Raw genomic sequence first — 26633 nt, forward strand, 5'->3', positions numbered from 1 at the left:
TGGAGTCTTAGAATCATAAAAGATGGAGGCATTGGGTTTTTTTTTATAATTACTTCTGAGAATTAGGTAAGAAGTGCCCCATTAAATTATTCAGTGAACAAGCATATTCTTTTAAAGTACCGAGATAGTGTTTTCTTTTAAATTTTTCAGAAAATATCTTCAAAAATTGTCTTAATAAAAAAGAGGCAAGTGTGCCTTCCTATACAGATCATATGTAAAAACATCATTCATGACACTGAATTAGAGATTTGCTTTCATCTAAAATATTCATAGAATGTCACTTAAAGAGATTTCTTCAGTTCATTCATATCAGGGAATATTATGATGTATCAAAAGCTTTAATTGGAAAGTTGTCTTTCTCTACTTTCCTATATTTTTGGCCCCACTGCCACATTATGTTAGGCCATATCAGTGCTCATACATACTGCTCATACACACACACACACACAGACACTCACACAATGTGAGTGTTTTATCTGTAAGAATATTGATTTTCTTTTTTGTACCTATTGTATTAGGCACCATATATCTTTAATACTGATTAATTAAATGCCTCTATAGATTTTATTTTTGGGAAAGAAAAAAATAGAGTTTCACCAACTTCTACCACAAGAAAAGTAGAGTAAATGTTGGTTTCTAATAATCAGAATAAATAAAACAATATTCTTTTGACTGCAATTATCATTTGGATTGAACAAATGTTTTTAAGGGAAACAAAAAGGAGACCAGAATAAATGAAACTTTTAGTTCAGCAAATATCACAAGTATGCAAATGCTTCATGTAAGATAAGCTATCAAAATGTAGTATATCTCAGCAATAACTTTAGCTGCCTAAACTAGAGGATTTCTTATTGATCTTCCCATTGTCCATTCATTGACTATTGACTGTAAATCACCTATATATATAAATATTTTCTCACTAACCCTCTAACTCAATATTTTAAATTTAATTATTTTCTGGATTAAGTTGTGTTTGAAATTCAGCATATCGTCTGCTTTTGTTTAAATAATGCTACTCCTCCCTAATTTGCAAGAAGCAATTTACTTGGAAGTACAAAAAATAACATCTCTCATTTCCTATCTCTCGTTTTCCTCCAGGCTCTTTCCAAAGGCTTGTCTGTCTAAGCATACTTTATGGACTTCAGCAGTGCTGAAGTTATATACTGGCCCAGTAAGGGACAACAATATGTAGATGTCAAGTCACATATCTAAAAGCCATTTGCTTATACTACTTTCTATTTATATTAAAATATAAATCTTATCTGATGAATACATAGAAAATGTTTCATTTGTAGGAAACTACGAAATCATTTGGATTTCTGGAACTTTAAAATTGTCATTATAAGGATAAAAAATATATAAGAATAATGAAAAAGCTAGCTAATATTGACTAATATCTTAGTATAATACCCAAAGTGCTAGGTAGTGATGTATATTACTGCATTTACAAAAAAAATAGAGTTTTTGGATTTTTTGTGTAATTTATGCACAAATGGCATAATTAATCAAGATATATATTCATCTGTAATTTTACTGCACACAAAATTGACTTCCACAGGAAAGGGAGCTGATACGTACTGTGGATTTACACAATAGCCCAACCTCCATGTTTCAGAGGGATTTACTTGATTTCTAGTTGGCTTCTAGTACACAGTAAGTTTTTGTTATTATGGCTTCTGGTAGAAATGATCCTAAGTAGAAAGTCAGATGCTTTTATTTCGTTTCACAAAATTAATTTCCATACTAGAGTGCTATTCTGCAGTTTGGGAATTTGTGAGGGTCTCCGTATCTGTTTTACTATGTGTCAGGTTGTTAGAGAGAAACCTGAGTACATTGTGACAAATTAATGTTTTGTCTGAAAGTTTACATGTTTAAAGCGCTCTCCCATAAAATAAACTGTTATAAATACATAGCTAAAATGAACCTAAAGCCTTTCCTCCAAGGCTTCAGCCTAAGGAAACTAGCACACAACTATACCTGGGGAACTTGGTTGACTCTTTTTCTGCAGCAAGATATGGATTTCATAGCACATATCTGAAAGCTATTTGCAGTTCATAGTTCCTACCCTGTAATGTTGGGATTTTCTTATCAATCTCTTCCTAGAGATTAAATTACATACATTCTTAGTATTTACGATCAAACTAATGAGATCTCCTCCTTCAGGACTGCAGATTATTTTTCTCCTCATTTCAAGAGATAATCTAATAATTTAATATCATAATTATGCTTCCCCCTTTGCCTTCCTAGCTCAGATGTAGAGATTCCCTCCCAAATTCATTTTTAAACTCTGATTTAGTAACTACTGCACAGCCAAAATAAAATGAACTTCTCTTTACTCATTCAGCTGCATGTTCCCAGACCAAATGCTCATTTAGAATCATGACTAGTTGTTATGATTCATAAAGAAATCTGTTGGTCTTCTGCCTTTTTCAACCCAACTGAATTACATTTTACCTCATTTCTGAATTTTAGCTCCAGAATATATTTGATGGATAGTTGAAGCAAATTTGGCTGCAGTCATGCTGTATAACTATGTTTAATACATGCTTCCTTTTTCTTACCAATGGAATGTATATTAACAGATACAGCAGCAATGAGTTCCCCCAAATCTCTGCGACAATCTACAGAAAACAGAAGAGATGGCTAGAATGGAAATTAAAAGGTTGAAGAAAGGATATCCTGTCTCCTCTTTCTAGAAGACAATGCCAAGTTTGTGGCAAGGCTCTGTCTCAAGGGGCATTCTACACAGAAATTTTTGTTAAATTTATTTAATAGGCCTAGAAGGGAAATTATCAGGGAAAATGATATCAGGATCTTTATAACTGTGCTCTATTCCAGATAAACCACTAACCCACTATTTTGTAGATACAGTCAAAGGGTTTTGTAATGTAAATATCTGTAGCAAATAGAAAGAAACTTGCTTTATTTTAATCCATTATACACAGGTGAAGGTTTGGAGTATTTGACCTGTAGCACAGTTAGAATTTTTTTTTTTTTTATGGAGTTTCAGTCTGTCACCCAGGCTGGAGTTCAGTGGCGAAATCTTGGCTCACTACAACCTCCGTCTCCTGGGTTCAAGCGATGCTCATGCCTCAGTCACCTGAGTAGCTGACATTATAGGCGCATGCCACCACACCAAGCTAATTTGTGTATTTTTGGTAGAGACAAGGTTTTGCCATGTTGGCCAGGCTGGTCTTGAACTCCTGGGCTTACGTGATCCAAAAGTGCTGGCATTACAGGTGTGAGCCACCATGACCGGCCAGGTTAGAAAAAATTATAATGGTTATATTTTAACCTGAATCTTCAAAAGCTTATTTCTGTATGCAAAATAAATACACAACAATTATAGAACATTTAGAAATGCAAAACCAAGGAAAAGCAGAAACTATCCATAATTCTGTCTAACCAGTAATATAATTGGCCCCTACCACGCACATTTTTGTCACTGGAAGGTTGAACAAGCAAGATTCATGTAATGTACCAAAAGCAATAGAACGTTGTTTCCCATTACCCTTTTAAAAATATCCATAGAGGTTCATTTTTCCTGAAACATCTACATAAAAGTTGGACTGTCCTACTATTACTCTGACTATTGTTAACAATAAAAGTCCTATAATCGATTTGAGTTAGTAGCCTTAAATAAGTAATTCGGTTTCCTAGCCTCATCATGATCAAAATTCTACTCTTACTCTTGATTTAAAATTGTATATTCTTACCCCTCCAGCAGCTCAGGTCTCCTTTTGGGGAAAGGGATGTGGTCTGTTATTTCCTTCCCCATATATTAACTATACTCTTACCTATCTGTTGTTGGACAAGGGTTAGAAATTAGAGGCTCAGTGGGTAGGATTTTTCTTACGTTACTGTGCTTGTCCTACAAGAGCTTCACATGTTCTGGGGCTCACAGATGTTTAAAGCTACCTTTGGATCTCCTGGGCATTTGTGAATTAACTGAAGCAGTACCTACTGCAATTTACTTGATGTAGACAAATGGCACTTTAATCTGGCTGGTCACTGTCTAATGAGTCACCATTACAAGTGGCAATTTTAGTACAGGCGTGAAGGCAGACCACACTGGCTCTGTGTCACATGTGCTTATGACTGACCCATGGGAAACGCACGTATACTTTTCTGCTCCCAATTCACGGGATACAGGCCAATCTCAACACACATAATTTTTTTTGTATTTATTTATTAAATGCTTAGCAAACCCATCCCTTTCCTTTAGGCTTCTCAAATAAAATCAGACACCATTCTACCATGTCCCCCACATTGCAGGGGACATACATTAAGCCCTCCATGTGGTTCCACTGAAGCCCCAGTCACCAGGCATGCAGTGGAACTTACCATAAATCTCTCCAAAATTCCTCTTTGTAAAATCCTCTCCCCACAGTCTCCAAACCTTTTCTACCTCAGATATGAGTGATAGGTTTAATAGTCTAACCTATTTTTAATTATTTCCTTTAAAATATTGATGTTTGGTAGCTAACTTTGAAATGTTCATTTTCTTTATCATAGAATCCTAACTAAAAATCCTAATTTAACCTCTTAATTCTCTATCTATTGATATATTCTAGCTCCCCCCACTCCAGCTCCCCTCCCACACACACAAGTATACATACACATTCAAGACTTGGCATCTGAAATGAGACTGCCTGGGTTGAAAGCCTGACTGTTTCACTTAACTAGCTCTTTGTCTTTGAGCCAGTCACTTTTTCTTTTTGTGTCTTACTTCATTTATAATCTGAAGATAATAATAGTCCTTATCTCAACAATATGATTATTTTGAAGATTAATATGATAATACATTTTTTAAATACTTAGAAAATTTCTAGCACATGTCATTAATAATGTTACCTTCATAGGCAATAATAAAATCATTAGTATTATAATTATTATAAATGTTCTCTTGATCTCTTGTTTGATTTATGAGGATTTTTACACGTCATTAAATATTCTCCTTTACATCAAATTCTTTTACCATATTCAGCTGTATAACGGCAGCATGATTTTCAAATACTAAACTGGATGTATATATCATTTCTAATATTTTGTCACATCATTGGTTATCACTATGTTTATCACCTCTGTGTTCCTGCCCTCCACCCCAACCCCAACCTTAGAATTCATTGATTGAACAGGAATTTCTGGGTCAAAATATGATTATTTTAAGGCATTTAATACATATTAAAATTTATCCAGCAAAAATTAAAAATTTAATATCACTGTATATTCTGTTTTCAAGAGTATCTTAAAATTCTGGCCTGTCTAATCTACTATTAAACACTGACTTAAGGATAAGAGTATTATTGGAAGATAATTTTAAAAAAAACAGACGTAGGATGTTCTCTAGTTTCCTAATAGAGTGTGCCAAGAGATTCCTGCAAATGCTTTTGGACCTGGGAATTAGCAAAGCTCATTTAAGGTTGAATGAGGAGAAATCCAATATATCTTCAGAACCAGAGAGTTCTGCTGACATAACTACACTAACCTTCTTTTTTTTTTTTAATAGAAAAAGGAAATGAAGTGAGAATTAGCAGTAGTGGCTATCTACTGTGGTGGTTCATCATCAGAAACTTAGATTGAGCTGCTTTAATTATGTAAATGTATCTGCGGATAAGTGTTAATAAACTTCCATCCAAATAAAATAAATCAAAATTCTGCTTCTCTTAGCATATTCTATTTTCATTAAAATCCTGATCACAGTTAGTAACCGTAGTTATATAGTTGACAAAATAATCACTAAAGGGTGTAAATCATCTAGATACTTGTCTAACATAGAGGACATGATCATTAGTCCGTCTGATAATAGAAGTTTCACATATGTCATAAGATGAAGATAACGTGTTTCTCATTTTTCACTCTTCCAGATAGGTACCATTATGAAGAGTATGCCAATTTTATTAAGGTCCCACAAACTCAATGTTACCTGACTTAAGGTATTTTCTCGCTAAAGAAATAAGGGCATAAATATATTTTTCTTAAGTATCTTAATTTAAAATGTTCTAATGTTGAAAAGCCATCTTTCTGTGATACTCTCTACCTCTCTCTCTTTCTCTCCCCTCCTCTCTCTCTCTCTCACATACCTATATGCACACACACACTCCACATTCACAAAGGCATATAATTCCAACAAAACAAGGTAAAATATTCACCCAACCACTGAATAACAGCCATTGGACCAACCTTATAAAGCAGTGGCAATTTTCCTAATTTCAGGAGTGCGATCTGATTTGTTACATTTTTTATTTTCCTAATCCTTTTTAAATCATCTGCCATTCCATAACTCACATCGATGACTTCAGCCTAAAAGAGGAGAAAAAAACAAAGAAAAATAAAGCCTCAGAGGAAGATGTATAGCCAATTTTCCATTTAGTATAACAAAATTATTCATAATAATTTGAAATGTTCAATATAGAATTAATTCTGTCTCTTACCCTGTCCCAATTACTATAAACATGACCTTTCTATTTCCGTCAAGGTACAACAATTCTTCTGGGCACCTGAGAAAATGTGAGTCATTTTTGCTTTGTTCTCTCTCTTCTATAAAATGACAAACACAGTTCATTCTTCTAACAGACATTTGGACTATTCTACATTCATGTTTCTGGAATATGAGCCATTTTACAAAACACTGAAAGATTAATTTCCTTAAGGTCCAACAACAACTATATAATTCTCAGGCCTGAAAGAAAATTCAAATGTTTTCTATTGTTATCCAAATTAAATGCAGCATCCTCACTTGCATGGTCATCCTGAACAGCTACTCATGATGCTCTGTTCAAGACTGTGCCATAGCCAGCTGTGAATGACAAATTCTTGAGTCATGCAGAATACAACCTGTTCAACCACATGTGCCAGTCTAGCAACCCAGGCCCCAGATTATCATTTCTGTCACATTTTGCACTACTCACCTGGAGTTACATTTGACCTCAATGTTACTCATTTTTATAAGTCCTCTTGTATTAATGCCAAAAAGAAAGAATCTCATACCTTTCTGGAGATTCCAATAAAAACTTCCTCATGTAGTGAACCTTTCCCTTCTCCTTAAAAAGCACTGAACTGCAAATTCATATATTCCTATGAGCCAATATGATTGATTTTAGCTTTACTTTCTGTAATATCTATTCATTATTAAAACAATAGTCGTCATGCTTTCCAAGGATTGTATTATAACATAAATCTACTATTTCAAATTATAGCATATATTCACAGAGAGGCTGATTAAAAAAAACAGTTAGTCGTGGCAAATCATGAAAAAAATAAAGATGGAGAATCCAGATCTCCCGCTTTCCATCCTTCTTGATTGAAAGTAATGCACTTCAACAAGTTTTATATGTAATACTTCCATAAAAGATTCATCTGAAGAAAGAGCATTGTTTCTCTAGGAACATTTGAATACCTCCAAGAGATTGGTAAATCTGCTAGAGAAAATATTTCTGGCATGAAATATTTATTTAGTCATCACACTCATCTGTATCTGTAAAAACTCTATGAATACATTAACGTCCGTTTCAAATGTCACCTACCTGATGAATTGTATTTATCTGTTGCCCAAATATGACCTCTCTCTACTTTGGCTCCCAGAGTTATCTGTTTTTGCCTCTCTTAAGGCCCTCACTAGACATGTCTGCCAGTTTCAGTTCCCAATACAGGGAAATTCCTTGGTGAAGAGCCCATTACATACCCATGCTCATCCAGGTGTCCAGCATATGCTATGGACTCAGTAGGTGTTGAATCAAAATGATTACAGCTCATAAAATATCTCTAAAAAGTTAAGCAGCACTTTCAAATGTATTTGTCAGGGAAATGTAATTGTTAAAAACACTTCTGTCAGAATGATTTTTCATTATAATTGTATTCCTATTAAAAATGATTAAATCAGTGCCTTTAATACATTTTTTAGTTTGCTGATACCATTACCATATAAATAACTGTTGATATATGATTTTAATAGTCTGATTAAGTAAATGATCACAAAATATTAATGATTACATTGCAAAAGTGAGAAAAATTTCTATTTTTCATTTCATTTCTAAGCTACCTACTAATTATTTGTGATTCACTGACAGCGTCTTATAATAAGGCTATTACACAATTGATTATGTAAATGAACTTTTTTTTATATGTAGTAGAGTTTATGGAAAACCTTACTTGTTTTGGAAGATATAGATCAGATTGTGTATATAGGTATACATCAGAGATATTGCAAGTTCAGTTCCATACTACCACAATAAAGCAAATATTGCAATAAAGTGAATCACACAAATTTTGCGGTTTTCCAATACATATAATAGTTATGTTCACACTATATTGTAATCTATTAAGTGTGCAATAGCATTATGTCTAAAACAAAATATCATACCTTAATTTAAAAATACTTTATTGATCTGAGCTTTCAGTACATTTTTATATTTTTGCTAGTGAAATGTCTTGCCTCAATGTTGGTGGCTGCTAACTGATCAGGGTCACAGTTGCTGAAGGTTAGGGTGGCTTTGGTAATTTCTTAAAAGAAGACAACAGTGAAGTTTGCCACATCGACTGACTCTTCCTTTCATAAAATATTTCTCCGTATCTCTCATGACATGGTGTTTGATAGCATTTTACCCAAAGTAGAACTTCTTTAAAATTGGAGTCAATTATCTCAAAAGCCCTACTGCTGTGTTAATGAACTCAGTTTATGTAGTATTCTAAAGCCTTTGTGGTCATTTCAACAATGTTCCTGGGAATTGGAAAGATAGGGTCTAGAAGTAGATTCCACCTCAAGAAACCACTTCCTTTGTTCATCCATAAGAAATAACTCTTCATCCGTTCAAGTTTCATCATGACATTGCAACAATTTAGTCACATCTTCAGGTTCAACTTCAAATTCTAGTTTTCTTGCTACTTCCACCACCTCTGTAGTTACCTCCTTAAAATTTCGAACCCCTCAGACTCATCCATAAGGGATGAAACCAATTTCTTTCAAACTCCCGTTAATGCTGATACTTTGACCTGCTCTCATGAATCACAAATGTGGCTAATGGCATTTAGAATGGTGTATCCTTTCCAAAACGTTTTCCATATACTTTCTCAGATTTATCAGTGGAATCACTATCTGGGGAAGCTACAATCTTCCAAATATACTTCTTAAATAATAAGACTTGAACGTTGAAATTACTCCATAATCTAAGGGCTGCAGAATGGATGTTGTGTTAGTGGCTTTGAAAACAACATTAACCTCCTGTACATCACCATCAGAGCTCTTGGTGACCAGGTACATTGTCAAAGAGCAATAATATTTTGAAAAGAATCTTTTTTTCTGAGCAGTAGGTCTCCACAGTGAGTTTGAATATTATTATTCAGTATTCCATGTATAAACATATTTGCTGTTATCCGGTCTTCGTTATTCCATTTCTAAAGCACAGCACGGTAGACTTAGCGTAATTTTTAAGGGCCCGAGCATTTTTAGAATGGTAAATGAGCACTGGTTTCAACTTCAAGTCACCAGCAGCATTAGATCCTAACAAGGGTCAGCCTCACCTTTGGAGCTTGGAAGCCTGGCCTAGACATCTTCTCTCTAGCTACGAATGTATTAGATGACATCTTCTTCCAACCTAAGGCTGTTTTGTCTACATGGAGATCTGTTGTTTAGTGTAGCTACTTTCATTAGTACCTTAACTAGGTCTTACAGATAACTTGCTGCGGCTTCTATATTAGAACTTGCTGATTCACCCTGCACTTTTATGTCATGCAGATGACTTCTTTTCTTTTTTTTTTTTTGGCAGAATAAAATTTAATCATTCAAAAATCATGAGCTTTCTTAAATATCGGTAAGCCTAGATAATGTTTTGAGATTATAATTTATGTATGTTCTGTTTTTGTTCCTTTATCTTTCTTCTACCCCTACTCACAATTTAAGTAGGTCTCAGTTCTGCATTTGATTTCCATAGGGAAGGTTTGGCTAAACAGGAGGCAAAAATGACCTATATGATGTTCTGGCTTCCTTTTGTCCACAGACTTTTAAATAATACTGAGGAGAATATGGAGGGCTTATGGGAAAGGGAAAAGGGATAATGCAGGTTTATATGTAGAAAGTTATAGTCTGGCTTCTTAACCCGCTCCTTTTTTTTTTTTTTTTTTCAGATGGAGTCTCACTTTGTCGCCCAGGCTGGAGTGCAATGGTGCGATCTTGGCTCACTGTAACCTCCCCCTCCCGGGTTCAAGCGATTCTCCTGCCTCAGCCTCCTGAGTAGCTGGGATTACAGACATGCGCCACCACGCCCAGCTAAGTTTTGTGTTTTTAGTAGAGACAGAATTTCACCATGTTGATCAGGTTGGTCTTAAACTCCTGACCTCGTGATCCGCCTGCCTCGGCCTCCCAAAGTGCTGGGATTACAGGCGTGAGCCACTCTGCCCGGCCTTCTTACCCCTTTTATGTGTTCTGCATTGGAATTTAGGATGAAGATCTTAAAAATGCCCACGTTGTGCCGGCTCCCTAAGAAAGGAGCAGATCAGTGACTTAATGATGCTGCCATGAGGCTATCGTGTACCAGAAAGGATGTGAATTATTTGCCCCCTTTTAGCCACATTTCTGCCACATTTCCTTTTTTTTTTTTAATTTATTTATTATTATTATACTTTAAGTTGTAGGGTACATGTGCACAACGTGCAGGTTTGTTACATATGTATACTTGTGCCATGTTGGTGTGCTGCACCCATCAACTCGTCATTTACATCAGGTATAACTCCCAATGCAATCCCTCCTCCCTCCCCCCTCCCCATGATAGGCCCCGGTGTGTGATGTTCCCCTTCCCGAGTCCAAGTGATCTCATTGTTCAGTTCCCACCTATGAGTGAGAACATGCGGTGTTTGGTTTTCTGTTCTTGTGATAGTTTGCTAAGAATGATGGTTTCCAGCTGCATCCATGTCCCTACAAAGGACACAATCTCATCCTTTTTTATGGCTGCATAGTATTCCATGGTGTATATGTGCCACATTTTCTTAATCCAATCTGTCACTGATGGACATTTGGGTTGATTCCAAGTCTTTGCTATTGTGAATAGTGCTGCGATAAACATACATGTGCATGTGTCTTTATAGCAGCATAATTTATAATCCTTTGGGTATATACCCAGTAATGGGATGGCTGGGTCATATGGTACATCTAGTTCTAGGTCCTTGAGGAATCGCCATACTGTTTTCCATAATGGTTGAACTAGTTTACAATCCCACCAACAGTGTAAAAGTGTTCCTATTTCTCCACATCCTCTCCAGCACCTGTTGTTTCCTGACTTTTGAATGATCGCCATTCTAACTGGTGTGAGATGGTATCTCATTGTGGTTTTGATTTGCATTTCTCTGATGGCCAGTGATGATGAGCATTTTTTCATGTGTCTGTTGGCTGTATGAATGTCTTCTTTTGAGAATTGTCTGTTCATATCCTTTGCCCACTTTTTGATGGGTTGTTTGTTTTTTTCTTGTAAATTTGTTTGAGTTCTTTGTAGGTTCTGGATATTAGCCCTTTGTCAGATGAGTAGATTGCAAAAATTTTCTCCCATTCTGTAGGTTGCCTGTTCACTCTGATGGTAGTTTCTTTTGCTGTGCAGAAGCTCTTTAGTTTAATGAGATCCCATTTGTCAATTTTGGCTTTTGCTGCTGTTGCTTTTGGTGTTTTAGACATGAAGTCTTTGCCCATGCCTATGTCCTGAATGGTACTACCTAGGTTTTCCTCTAGGATTTTTATGGTATTAGGTCTAACATTTAAGTCTCTAATCCATCTTGAATTAATTTTCATATAAGGAGTAAGGAAAGGATCCAGTTTCAGCTTTCTACTTATGGCTAGCCAATTATCCCAGCACCAGACTTCTTTTCTTAAACCTCATGAATCAACCTCTGTTAGCTTCAAACTTTTCTTCTGCAGCTTCCTCATCCCTTGCAGCTTTCACACAACTGAAAAGAGTTAGGGCTTGCTCTGGCTTAGGCTTTGGATAAAGAAAGTGTTGTGGTTTCTTTGATCTTCTATTCCGATCACTCAGACTTTCTCCATATCAGCAATAGGACTGTTTTGCTCTCTAATTATTTATGTGTTAACTGGAGTAGCATTTTTAATTGCCTCCAAGAACTTTTCCTTAGCATTCACAACCTAGCTGTTTGACACAAGGGACCCAGCTTGTGACCTATCTTGGCTTTTGACCTGCCTTGCTTATTAAGCTTAATCATTTCTTTTTATTGCAAGTGAGAGACATGTAACTCTTCCTTCCACTTAGAGGTCATTGTAGGATTCTTAACTGGTTGCATTTCAATATCGTTTTATTTCAGGGAATAGTGAGGCCCAGGAGAGGGAGGGAGATGGCAAATGGCTGGTGGATACAGCAGTCAGAACACACATAAATAATATTGATTGAATCAGTTTGCTTATATGGGTACATTTCTTGGTGTCTCAAAATAATAACAATGGACAATGGTAACATCACAGATCACTGATCACAGATAACCCTAGCACATATAACCATAATGAAAAAGATTGGAATATTGCAGGGATTAGCAAAAAGTGAAATAGAGATGTGAGCTGAGCACAGGTGCTGAAAAAATGGCACCAGTAGACTTGCTAAATGCAGGGTTGCCATGACCTTCAATTTGTTGAAAACACAGTATCTGTGAAGCACCCTAAAGTGAAGCACAATAAATCCAGATATGCCTGTATAACAGAAAGGTATGACAGTTACGAAAATACCAATTCTTCAAAAGACATTAACATTATTGGAACACATCAATAGGCTGAGTCAACAATTTTAATTAAATAGCTCTTCAACTCATCTTCTCTAAATAGTACATGTTAATAAATCAAAGTGTTTTAGCACGTAAGAGGATTTTAGGTTTTCTCACAAAAAAATATTTCTCAATACAGATAACATTATATCAATTTATATTGGCTTATGCATTAAAAATCAATAATTACAGAAGTCTCAATGTTTTGATGGATTTGCAGGCAATAATAAAAAAATTATACATTGCCTTCAAAGCAAGTCTTAAAACTAGATCCTTTTTGAAAGTCTTTTCTATTTACTTTCAAGCAAATTGAACATCACAGCTGTAAGAAAACACATTGAATTTTCTGAGCCACAAATCAATATACAAAGATATGATAAAATGCCAAGTCATTTTTTCCCCATATTCTTGATGCTACAATGAATCTCTTCTTTCTTCATTTATTCCGTCACACTAGAAAACTGCTCACTCAAGTAATTGGGGGTACTATGTTAACTTATGACCAAACACCAATGATTAAGACACATCTTACTGGTCTCTGTGGGAAATGTCAAATGAGCAGAAATCTAGTTACTTAAGTTATCCATTCTGCGTGTACCATAGTTTTTCTAATGAGGACTTCCTTGGCACATAAGAGAGAATAATTGAGAGGTGCAACTTAGTTCTTGTTTTACAATTTTATTTTTTACCAGAAAGTAATATTTAGAAGTCTACATGTTAATTTTTAATTCTGATTCTACACTCATTTTTTAACCAAGAACAAGGAACTAAACACAACAGCAAAAATTGAAAAGGAAATAAAATATCTTATTCTATGTTAAAAAAGGAATCAAAGTTTTGGGATGACAACAAAGAGTGGTGGGCCACATACACAGAGCTGTGACAAAGATTTCCACACTTTAAAAAGTTAATTTTTAAAAGTTGCATTCTATATATCAGTGCTTCTACGGGTTTTGAGTGCCATAGATCACAAACATTTTAAAATAAAAACCATAGAAATCTCATTTCCCTCATCTGGCTCCTCTGGAAACCAAATCAGGTAGGTTGCCCTCTTCTTTTTATGGGTGCCATAAAGTGTTAAATACATCATTTAGACAGCGATGTTGTTTATCAACGGCATGCTAACAGGGATCCTATGTCTTAATGAAGAAATGTACTATTACACTATTACACAGATCAAGCTTCAGACTTGTAAAAAAGATGTTGTAACTAAGAAAAAGAAAACATTTAGTGAGCTCCTATTATGTGCTAGGAACATTGCATATAATATCCTATTTTCTTCAGATAGCAATCTTGTGTTGTCACCATTTTATAGATAAGGAAAATGATGCTCAGAGAGGTGAAAGAAGCTGTCCAACTTATATGACTAGAATTCAAGGATGGCACAAGATTGTTTCGAGTCACCTTCCAGAAGGTCTTTTCATTGGAAAGGACAATGGGCATTTGGTGGCCACTAGAGAAAGACACTGTTGAGGGCACCACTGAGTTAAACACAGCAAATCAACTAGTTGAGCAATGACTATTGTTAAAATTTCAGATTCCATGTCCCATTTAAGAACTATCAAACCCAAATCTCTGAGAATTGGCTGTCATAACAAAATACCATAGACTGTATGGCTTAAACAACACAAATTTATTTTCTGAGTTATGGAGGCTACGAATTCAAGATCAAGGTGCTAGCCAATTAGGTTTCTGGCAATGGCTGTCTTACTGGTTTGTGAACAATCAGCTTCTCACAATGTCCCCACATGGCAAACACACTACACACACACACACACACACAGAAAAAGTGAGGAAAGAGAGAGAGAGCAAACTCTCTGGTATCTATTCTCATAAGAATACTAACCTTTTTTTTTTAGACCGAGTTTTGCTCTTGTTGCCCAGGCCGGAGTGCAGAGGCGCGATCTCGACTCACCGCAACCTCCGCCTCCTGGGCTCCAGCGATTCTCCTGCCTCAGTCTTCCTGAGTAGCTGGAATTACAGGCATGCGCCACCACACCCGGTTAATTTTGTATTTTTAGTAGAGACGGATTTCTCCATGTTGGTCAGGCTGGTCTCAAACTTCTGACCTCAGATGATCTGCCCACCTCGGCCTCCCAAAGTGCTGGGATTACAGGCGTGAGCCACCGCGCCCCGCAATAATACTAATCTTATCAGATCAGGACTCAACCCTTGTGACCTCATTTAACGTTAAATACCTTCTTGTAGGGGCTGTCCTCAAATATAGTCACACTGGAGGGTCTGGGATCAATGGATGAATTTTGGGAAAGAAGACACAAGTCAGTCCATAGAGGGGCCCTAGAATATATATTACTTAGGTACCCTAAAGTTCTCACTCAGCTCAAAATCAGACTTTATACTGGGAGGAACAAAGCTACTTAGAAGCTAATAAAAAATAACTTCCAATACAATGATTTTTGTTTCCAGAGAGTATTCTATATACATTGAGATATATGTGACCTATGTGGGAGAGAAATATTATGATCAATAAAGTAATTTAAATGAAAAATAAAAGTATCTATCATCAATGATAGAGAATAAATGCAAATATTAAGTTTATACCGTTTTTAAAAAACAGGTAGAGCAAAATGATTCAAAGATATTTTGTGTCAAATTGTTTAATATGGCAAAGGGAATAAAATCATGCATTTCTATTTCACATTAATTTCTTCTAATGTGGATAATCTTGTATTATTTTAAGTATCAAACCTTTCACAAATGAAAGATTTAATCTTCAATTAGAATTTTAATTTAAAAAAATACTTTTTTCAGGTAATGAATAAAATTTGGGAGAAAATAGAGTATAATGCCAAGAAACAAAAAATGTCTCCCTTATCAATAAAGAAAAACAATAAACAAATGAAAACTTTACAAACTGATCAAGCTTAACTTGCTCATTTAGGCACACAAAAAATAAACAGGAATAGCTATTTCCCAACTCAATAAATAATTAACTAATTCCTATTCAGTTGTACTCCCTAAATGTCAATAATCACACTAGATAGAAATAAACATTGAATCTAGACCAAAATTAGTGATATCACAGAGGTAATTCGGATAGAACTATATAAATCTGTTTGATACAATGGCTCTACACACCTTATGTCAGATAGCTATATTATTCATTGAAAATGAGATATCTATACTGTTTGGTAATAACAAAACAACTAGGCTTCTGGTGGACAATGATTGTAGTTGATTAGAAAAATATCATATAATAATACTGTATGGATATATATTTGAATACATATTTATGTACAGATGTGGGATATGCAGATAAAGACACATAGGGACACCTTCATATATTCACACAGTGGCCACAGCAATCTTTCTGTTCTGAGCGCCAAGAACAGTTATTGGCACATAGTAGGAACTAAATAAAATAAGTGAATGAATGAATGAATGAATGAATGAATATGTGCATATATCCAAACAGAGAAGTTAATGCCGAAAAAAAAGAACCATAAATCACTTAATGGAGAGAGAGAGAGAGAGAAGGAGAGAGAGAGAGATTTGTATTTGGAGCTTAGAGTGAGACAAGATGTGTTGAAATTAGCTAGGGACTCCCTAGAAGATGGTGCAAGACAAAAAATAATAAATCAATACATAAACATTTTTTCAGTTATTGAGCGATCCAGAACTACCACCACCAAAAACAAATATTTTTAATGAGTACATTCTATATACCCAGCACTGTTATAGGTATTACGTATTCATTATCATCTTTAATCATGACAACAATTCAAAGAGAAGAGATAAGTTACTGGAATCATCCCCCCTTTTTACAAATGAAGAAATCAAGGCAAGGAGATGGTAAGTAACATTTTCACAGTCACAGAGCTACTAAATAGTACAACAGTAATTCAAAGATAGACAGCCTGACTCTATAATCCAGACTCGTCCCCATATAATTTGTCATCACATCGTTATCGATTCTTTGCCAAAGAGAAAGCAGGTATACTAGAGAAGGCAGTAGAAGGTAAATGGAAAGGCAGGGGCCCTTTTGAGGATTAAGCAGATGGTGCAGAGCTGATTCAATAAAAACTTAGCATTCTAACCTTGGGTTAGTAAATGAACTTTTCTGGATCTCAGTGTCCTCATTAGTGAAATGAAGGTTTTGAGATACAACAGTGAATTAGGTCATTGGGACCCAATATGGATGATAATGAAAGTCAAAATTCTTGCATGGCCTATTATGCCCTAAATAATCCTCTCTTCATACTGCTCTATGACTTCATCTCTTCTACCAGGGCTGGCCTTAGAGGTTTGTGACCTGTGCAGTTGCACAAGGGTTGTGCTTTAAAAGGCTCCCTGCTTGGTTTAATGCTCTGCTGTCATTATCTTGAAATTCTTAATAATTTCTGAACAAGGCATTCTGCATTTTTATCCTACATTGAGTCTACAAATTATGTAGCTGGTCCTGCCTATTACTCTCCACTTTCTCCCTGGCACAACTACAACAACTAACTGGAGTTCTATATGTCCCATAGGGTCTTGGCTTTAGCTGTTTCTTTTTGTTAGAAATACACCCTTTTCTGGATTCATTTGACTCATTATTTTGCTATTTTCAGGTCTTCTTTCAAATTTCAGCTATTATGGCAACTATAACCACCCCTGTTCAATACTACAATCACCCCACTCCAAAACAGCACTATCAATTTGCTTTACTCTACTTTTATTTTTAGCTAGCATGCTTCAATGTCTAACTATAACTAAATAATTAGCTAAATACATTTATTTATGTGTTTTATATATGTGTGTGTGTGTGTGTACACACACATAATTTGCTTCTTTATTATGTTGATTGTCTCTTCCTTATACAAAGTTTACATTTCACTAGGGCTATGATCTTTCTTCTCCTCACTGATTTATCCCAAGCACTTAAAACAGCGTGAAGTCAATAGTAAATAAACACCAGTTAAATGATTAATAGCTTTAACAGTTTACATAAGGACAAAACATTGTGTCCAAAAGAAACCTAATGTCTAACACATTACATGGTCAAAGCAAAGCAAAATTATTTATGTAATTACCAGGTAGGGAATTCCACGCCCCAAAGTTCATACTCCGTATCCCCTGTGACTCTTGAGACCACAAGACTTCTGGCAAAGGCAAAACAATCACTTTTACATTCATTCCAATAGAATTAAAAATGTGAGACTCTCAGGATAGTCATATCTTTTCTCTTGCTTTCTCCTAATATTATCAATAGTAAAGATTTTTAAACACATCACAAAGTAGGCTAGATGTTTGCTTCAGGAGTACAAGATTTTGGAAAATTCCATTCCTATCTATATAGGAATGGAAAAACCACTCTGAGCAGAAGCAACAGAAGAGTAACTAAAAGAAAAGTAGAATTATCATTTCCTACAATCAGCTAAACACAATAAATAAAACAGTAATTAAAATTAACTAAGTCAGGAAAATGTCCCCGGTGCAGTACATCTGTGGGTGGCTGGGGTTCCACACTGGAGAACATTCCAGTGCCATGTTTCTTCTCCACCTTGAGGCAGCAAAAATTATTCATGCGTATGAAATGATTAATGCATTGAAGTCTTTCAGACTTGACATTTTCAACCAAATCAATCATTCTGAGCCTTTCTAGTTCTCTAAGATAGACTCAGAATGTACAAAATGTTTGAAAAGCCTGCTTTGACTAAAACAGTAATTTTCTACTCAAGTTCAGAAATGATAAACCCAAGCATTTCTGATAATGACAAAGTACAATACTATCACAAGTATTGCTCACCTAAAAACAAGTTTCTGCTTTAGAAATTGCCTACTATCATATGTAATCTAGCTTTGAATTTACTTCAATTAAAGTGCTTATGTTTATTAAAAACTTGTAACATCACCATGATCATCCATGTTTACTTCTTTCTTTCTAAAAATCATTAGAAACTTAGTATTGATAAAGATTTCAAAATTCAAAGATTATTAGAATTATGTTAGTACTTCTGTTTCGAGTTCACTCAGTGGCTTTCCATCATGGTCATTATCATGAAGACCACAATGTATTGAAGCATGAAAACCAACACTGCCTTCCCCCACTCCTGTGGCAGACATAACTAAGCAATCAGCATCTTTTTAAGCTCCTTCTCAAAATAGTGTTCCAGTTAATCAAGACCAATTAGACAAGGGATGGCACAAGAGGAGAGATATTTAAAATATTTAGTAACTAGTACAGCACAAGTTCTAGTCAGTTAAAATGGACCTCCAATCAATTAGAAGGGACACTAGCTAGTGGACTAGACTGGTGCATTCCTGCTGAATTCAGAATTAAGCATAACACACACAATCAATTTTGCTGTGTTTGTTGTAAAGAACCAGATAAAAGGGTGACTTCACAATTTTATCACTTCTCTTTACTGCAATATGTACACTTGCTGAAAAATATACTTGCTACAGTGATACACTAAATGCAGTGCTTGGGGCACAGTGGCTATGTTTCAATAGCACAAATAACAAAGATAAGCCAGAGTTGCTACTTGCCTTGGCATACAGTAGTTGTTTAATACATTTGCAAAATGTCTTCAGTTTTACAATCTAACATATAATGCACATCCAAAGGACAAAAAAAGTTAAAATTATTGTAATAGAAATTTGGCTAAAGTGAAACAGTTTTGTCAGGATTTCATTTTCATATTTTACATGTATAATCTCCAAAGTCAATAGAAAAAATAATGCAAATTTAATCTAATATTTTGGGCTAGAGTAAAAAATTGTAGATTGTCAGAAAGAAAGGCAAAACTTTAAACATTTTCCAGAATTTAATAAATAGTACCTTAGAGATTATATAGCTCTTCTCTTGTATTATTTGGTCAACATTTAAAAATACAACATAATTGGCCATAGCATCTTTCCTTTAGCTATTTATATTACACAGAGTTATTTTAAAAGCAAAAATATATCTTTTAAAAAAGAGATTATGAAAAAATATGTAGAGAAGCAGAAGAAAAAACAGGAGAAAACAATTAGGGAAGTCCAAGAAAGAGGGTTTTAAAGAGATAATTATTTCATTTTCTGGTAATATGTGATACACTGTATTCCGCTTTCTGAAGAGAGGGAGGCAATGAGTTACAAAAGGTCCCTTTCCTATTGATTACTTTCTCATGCTGAGAGGTCAACAACAACAAAAAGTAAACAAACACATCAACAGTTCAGAAAACTTTCAATGGTGACATGCCCCAAAGACAGTAAAATAGAGGTATTGTAATAGAGGGTGATGAGTAATTAGGGGAAGTCAGGGAAGACATTGCTAAGGAGTTCACATCCAAATGATGAGAAGCCATACACAGACCTGGGGAATAACTTTTTAGACAGCGGTAAGTACATAGTCCTTGAAGGAATGAGGAACTGTACCAAATGAAACAGAGGCATCACACATTTACATGACTAGCAAATGTTGAAATAAAAAGTTATGCATTTTTACAGGGATGGGATTGGATAAGGATAAAATTTCAGAAAATCTGTCAAAGAACGAAAGAACAACAGTTGGGTGGTAAATCTGAGCTAACGTGCAACTCAACAAGGTGACAGTATCTTGGTTGGTTGCTCAACATTTACCAAAAAGAAGACTTAGTGTTCATAGACTAAAACTGATCCCATTTGGTTGACAAATCCTAGAAATGAAAAAAGAGGTATAGAGAAAGTAAATCTAGACTAGTCTTTCTCAACATGAGAATGAATAAAATAAATGAGTGTAAAAGAGGTTAGCTTTACTCCATGTATATTACCATGAAAGTCCCTAATAAATGATCATGGGAGCTTCTGCAACTTTATCAGTTTTCCCATGGTTAACATATTTATTGTGTTTTCCTGAAGCAAACTAGGAATAAAACTACTATAAGACACAAAATAAATAATCAACAATCATGCTAGCTGATTGCTCCAGAGATAAGGGTCCTAGAATGAAACTGTGAAAGTCAATCATCTCTCCTATGGTATGGGTGGAGGGCAAGGGAGAGACATCGTTGCTGTGTTGAAAGTTCAGGCAGAGGGCTTGTGAGCCAGTCAGTCCCAATGGCTTGAGGAGCAGGATGGAAGGTCAATAGCTATTTTGCAAAATGTTCCAGGAGCCAGAAGTATCCCAGGAAGGTTTGTATTTCAAAATAACTTGAGATAACTTTTAAAGATAACTTCCCTCTTGATTTTCCATTAGTTCTGTCGAGAAAGTAACTTTATCTTCCCATTTCAGACCTTGAGAAATCTGAAAGAAATTCCCTGCCCCTTTAAATATTATGATCACATTTTGAGTAGCTTCTGTGGCCCTAGATGAAAGAGGTAGGGGACCTGAAGTGAGCACTGAGCACATTCTCACTTTCTACCCCATGGCAGTGTTCTTGGCTCTGTCCATTCCACCCTAATATTATGACCATGCTGTAATTGGCAATCCAGTCCATTGCTTCTGGTTGAATGCTGGGCAGCTGGTTCTTGGGGTTAAAAAAAAAAAGTCCTGATGTGTAGCATTTGCAAATTTCTACGGTTTAAAGATTTTCACCATAATTTATTTCAAATGACCAACAGGGCATTGTTTCCTGAGGAACTGTGCGGGGAGATCATGAGAATTGGGAAAGATGCAAAAAGTCAACTAACCAGCTGAAATAATCTGGTTTGTGCTGGTGCGCACGGGGTGTGTGTGTGTGTGTGTGTGTGTGTGTGTGTGTCCTTCTAAAGCAGTAGAACAAAACACTAGTAGACATTTTGGCAGGTGGTTGAAAACAAAAAACAGTTATGCATTAGAGATAGGGGTTAAAGCTTGTGCTTAGTTAGGCCTTGGTCCAACGAGAAGTCTCCATAAAAGCAGATAATAGCAAGAACGAGATAAGGGCAAAAAGTGGTTCATAGGAAACTCCAGCTATTAGAAAATTGAGTATAGAATATGTGTGTGTGTGTGTGTGTGTGTGTGTGTGTGTGTGTGTTGTGGAAAGGATTAAACCATATCAAGAACTGTTATGGCATGATATAAAAAGAAAAGAAAAGAAATACTTAACCATTCATGTCCCCGTGCTAGACATTTTACTAAGCAGATTGAATCAATTGTTCCAGTCTATCTACAGAACATTAATATTCGGTAGATATTTTTATAGATGAGGAAACTGGAGATTAGATATTTAAATAATTTGCTAGTTTTTAGAGCAGCATCAAGCCAAGCAATTTGAAATGCCAGTTTCTCTTATTATATTGCCAGCTGCAGGCAGCAGTGTCCAAAGTTTTCTTATTTACCACTGGGTCCCCTGAGATTAATGTATAAAAGGTACTCAGGATGTATTTGCTGAAAGTTGAATGTTTCTTGTTATATTAGTGAGACTCAGCTGGCTATATTCTACATTAGGCAGTTAATCTTTTAGTATCAGATTAAAATATAAGGAATAACAAATTAATAATCACGGGGCACTTTATTTAATAGATGATACTCAACTTATTAAGGTAAGTGTATTGAAGGAGTTGCAAATTCTTTCAAGAAAATTCTTCCTGGAGACTATGAAACTAATATGACAGCATTTTTCTGGATTAATGTGTTGAAACACTGCATCAACCTAAGAACCAACTTTTCCACAGATCTCTCTAGTCCTGAAAAGACTGAATTTGCAGCATCTGCTGAAATGAGGTAAGTCTTATTTGAAACAAAATACTTAAATACAGGCATTTTATATAAATTAAAACATACATCTGATAAGAAAATTACATTATCACTTAACTTTGCAAATAGTGTGCCTAAATCAAATCGGAAATAAAAATGAAAACACTGGACTTTTCTGTCAAATAGTAATTATGGTGATTAAAAATCCTTAGAAATAACTTTTAGTCAAATTAAAAATCTTCATCCAAATAGTTTCTCACTAAAAATGTCACATGTGTTGTAATGAAGTGGGGAAAATAGTCCACTGCGCTTTAACCACTTAGTTGAATTTAGCTACCTTTGCTTTAAAGCTATTATTTCGTAAAATAGGCTTTTGTTCTCTTTCACGGGTAGAAAATGTACTCTCCGTAACAAATATTTAACTATGTACAATATGTTGTGTTAGATCAAGTTTTTAAAAAATGTTCCTGTCTAAATTTTAAATACAGTGAAAATATATATCTTCTTAAATATGTAGAAACTAACCCCATGGTTATTATTCTCAAATATGAGAGAAGCAATTATGGGCTGAGTACGGTGGCTCATGCCTGTAATCCAGCACTTTGGGAGGCTGAGATGGGTGGATCCCCTAAGGTCAGGAGTTCCAGACCAGCCTGGTGAACATGTTGAAACCCCATCCCTACTAAAAATACAAAAATTAGCTGGACACGGTGGCACATGCCTGTAGTCCCAGCTACTGGGGAGGCTCTGGCAGGAGAATTGCTTGAAGCAGGGAGGCAGAGGTTACAGTGAGCCAAGGTTGTACCACTGCACTCCAGCCTGGGCAAAACTCTGTCTCAAAAAAAGAAAAAATAAAATAAAATAAAATGAATTTTTTTAAAAAATGAAAGAAGCAATTATGGAATTGTTATGCTAACTTAGTTGGTTAGTGAACAGAGCTCATAAAATGAGAAATAGAAGGTCACACTGGGCCAAGGGACTTTCTGCAGATTAAAAAAAATAACAATAACAGTTGCTTTCACAGTCATTTATCTCACACTTGTGCACTGTTGCCAATAGATGGATTTTACAAAAGAAAAATAAGGGAGACTGATAATATACAAAGCCACTGTCACCATTTGAAAACTTCAAAGCTGGGCTGGGCATAGTGGCTCATACCTGTAATCCCAGCAGTTTGTGAGGTCAAGGCAGGTGGATCACCTGAGGTTGGGAGTTCGAGTTCAAGAACAGCCTGACCAACATGGAGAAATCCCATCTCTATTAAAAATACAAAATTAGTAGGGCGTGGTGGCAAATGCCTGTAATCCCAGCTACTCGGGAGGCTGAGCCAGGAGAATCGCTTGAACCCGGGAGGCAGTTTGCAGTGAGCTGAGATCGCGCCATTACACTCCAACCTGGGCAATAGAGAGAAACTCTATCTTAAAAAAAAACAAAACAAAACAAAACAAAAAACTTGGAAGCTCACATTTCTTTGTTGGTGAGATAGTTGCTTCATCTTACCATCCAGAAAACAAAAGTTTAAGTACTACTGTTCCATTTCACTTCCCTAGCTCACTGATATTGTTCTCTATAACAGCAATCATTCAGAGCCAAATACATATAGCTCTGCCTTTTGCCATAATGCTGATAATTTTGCTTTTCTTTGAAAATATTCAAAATACAAGAGAAAGACCAAGTTTTTCTAGCTATGAGAAAATAGGCATCTGACTGCAAGGATTCCATGCAGTGTTTATATTTTTTTCTCTTTAAGACTTTCTGAGAAAATATTTGATACAGTGTTCAGATTTCATATGTTAAGGCACTACAAATTGATATTTTACACATAAAGACACGCAATGCTTTTCAGGTCCAACTCAACATGATTTATCATTCTGCATTCAGGAATAAAACATTTCATTTGTGATTTTTTTGAGATTTCAGTTTTAATTAAACATATGATCAAGGCATTATGTATAGTTTATTTTTATTCATACTGGCATAGGCATTTTCTTCCCTAATAATTCGTATTTGTCATGTTAAACAGAAGACAGGAAGATTATATTTAGATAATGTGATAAATACAATAAAAGTTTGTTCTTTCAAATCTTGATATATTGTTCTGGTGTTCTGGTAGTTTCTTAATTTCTCCCATTTAAATGTGTTGACTTTCTACAGGATAATAATAGCTAACATTGATAGAGTACTAACTGTCAGGCTCTTTACATGGCTTATATCATTTATTCCCCACAAAAACCATTAAAGTTACTATTACTATTCCCCTTATATGAATGAGAACACTAAGTCCTAGAGAATTGACCTGACCACCCCACATTTGCACACCTATTAAGAAGGGATGCTAGTCTGGGCTGTTGAACTCTGCTCCCTGCGGAATAGGGTAGGTACACATATCTTCATAATAATAGAGCTTCTGTACAGTTAATTAGTTTTTAAAAATAAATTTCTCTATAAAACTGCATTATTTGGCTTATCTTTCAGACAAAAAAATAAAGCTTTACAGAAGGAAAAGATACAAAATCCATAAAATATATGTAAATGAGAAAAATCCCCTGCTCAGCAACAACACTGCAGAACCAATCTGACCAACATATAGCAAATATTAACATGTGATTTAGTTTTCTGCATCTGCCGGGGTTTCACAAAGGACAAAAGAAATAATTGCATAGAAATTGCATAAAAGTCGTATGTTCTATTTACAAAATTGACTAGACATTTTCAGCACTCACTACCAATATCTTTAACTCCATGATAATATTATAGTTGATATTTACCCTTTAATAAAAATATAAATCACTGTTTATTCCCTGAAGCTAACCTTACACCTGCTAAATTATTTATGTCTCCATTTTATTATGTATTTTGCATCTGACAGGACAACTCTCCTTAGGACCCTTTTACTGACCCACCTGTCATTATGATGGCGTAAACAATGTCACCTTTCTAGTGCACGATGAATTACAAAGAAGTTGTAAAGTACACCATCCATCATGCTGGCACTAAGTAGGTTTTTGAAGTAGATCTCAGATATCAGAAATGCTGTTTAGACGGTTACCAGAAAGCACAAATTGGAAGCTTATACAAAACGGTCCTATGATGAATGGACATGACAGCTCTTCAAAGAAAAGGGGCAGTCCTCTTCTACAAATAACCTTGTCAAAAGCAAAAAGTTGTGGCAAGCTTTGCTGGCAGTCAGACTAGAATAATTTAAGAACTTGTTAATGGCTCTCCCAGATAGAAATTCATGCAAACACAATGTACTCAAAATCAAAAAGGAGGCATGCTTGAATCCTCAGCAGCCACCACTCAAGCTTGATTTGAATTAGGGAATGATTTAAAGTGATATAGAGAAATCACCAGCGACTTAGCTATTAGAATATGTGAGTTTCAGTAATATACCTAAAACAGGAATATAAAATACGTGCAGGTATTCTATATGCATATATAATATCCACCTAGAAGTTGCTTTTGAAAATTATAACAATACTGATATAATTTGAGTTTTAAAAAAGAGCATCAATAGCACATGCTTTCTTGATATAGATATTTAAATCAATATGTATTTAGTATAATAGATTTGCATTATTAATACAATCTTAAAAACAGTGGCTTTATCTAATTTGCATAATTAATTTCTCAAATTATGTTCTTCAAATACAAGGTGTTAGTTTTATCCATATTGCATTTTGTTTCCTCTAACAATCCCTTTTGTTTAGGCCAAACATTTCAAACATGGCGTGTATTTCTACATCTACCGTTAACTTTATTTTCTCCCTTTTAATGGCTGCATTTTAAAAGCTTTTTTTTTTTTAACTCTTCTTTAAAAAAGGCAGTTTTAATACACTTACAAATGGTGGGAGGATACTACATAAGGACTTAGAACTATGGATATTTGGATGACTTCATCAATCTGCAGTAGAAGTTGATTTTCTTTTATGTGAAATAAAAGGAAATGTAAAAACTCATAACTGTTAAGATAAACATGTAGAAAACTCTCAGAGATATGGTTACACAGGGACATAACAAAAAAAAAAAAAAAAATCCAGTTCCACTAGCAAAATGAAAAGATAATTAACTTTGTAAAAAATAAATGAGTACTCTTTGACAGGGAACAGATAAAACCACTGGTTGGTTATCTTAAGTTTTTCATTTTTAAATTGTCTTTTTCAATACAACGTCGAATCCTTAGAAATAGGTGTGCATTGCCTTAACTGTGAAAGACAGAGACATGCAAGAAAGTGTTACTGAATCCTATCTTCTCCCAATTGTCCCGAATGCTGTAATTGAAATTGTCATACAACATGCCCAG

General features: G+C 35.1%; 1 protein-coding gene across 2 annotated transcripts in view; it reads right to left on the bottom strand.

Annotated features, from left to right (window-relative positions):
* The window catches only part of NAALADL2 (N-acetylated alpha-linked acidic dipeptidase like 2), a 962079-nt gene that overhangs the window by 549084 nt on the left and 386362 nt on the right, over positions 1 to 26633 (bottom strand). For both annotated transcript variants that reach the window (XM_073023452.1, XM_073023453.1), the window contains exon 4: positions 6184 to 6303. In XM_073023452.1, the coding sequence (XP_072879553.1) occupies positions 6184 to 6303 (120 nt within the window). The remainder of the gene's footprint in view (positions 1 to 6183; positions 6304 to 26633) is intronic.

Source organism: Chlorocebus sabaeus, chromosome 15, assembly GCF_047675955.1.
Source record: "Chlorocebus sabaeus isolate Y175 chromosome 15, mChlSab1.0.hap1, whole genome shotgun sequence".
Lineage (NCBI taxonomy): Eukaryota > Metazoa > Chordata > Mammalia > Primates > Cercopithecidae > Chlorocebus > Chlorocebus sabaeus.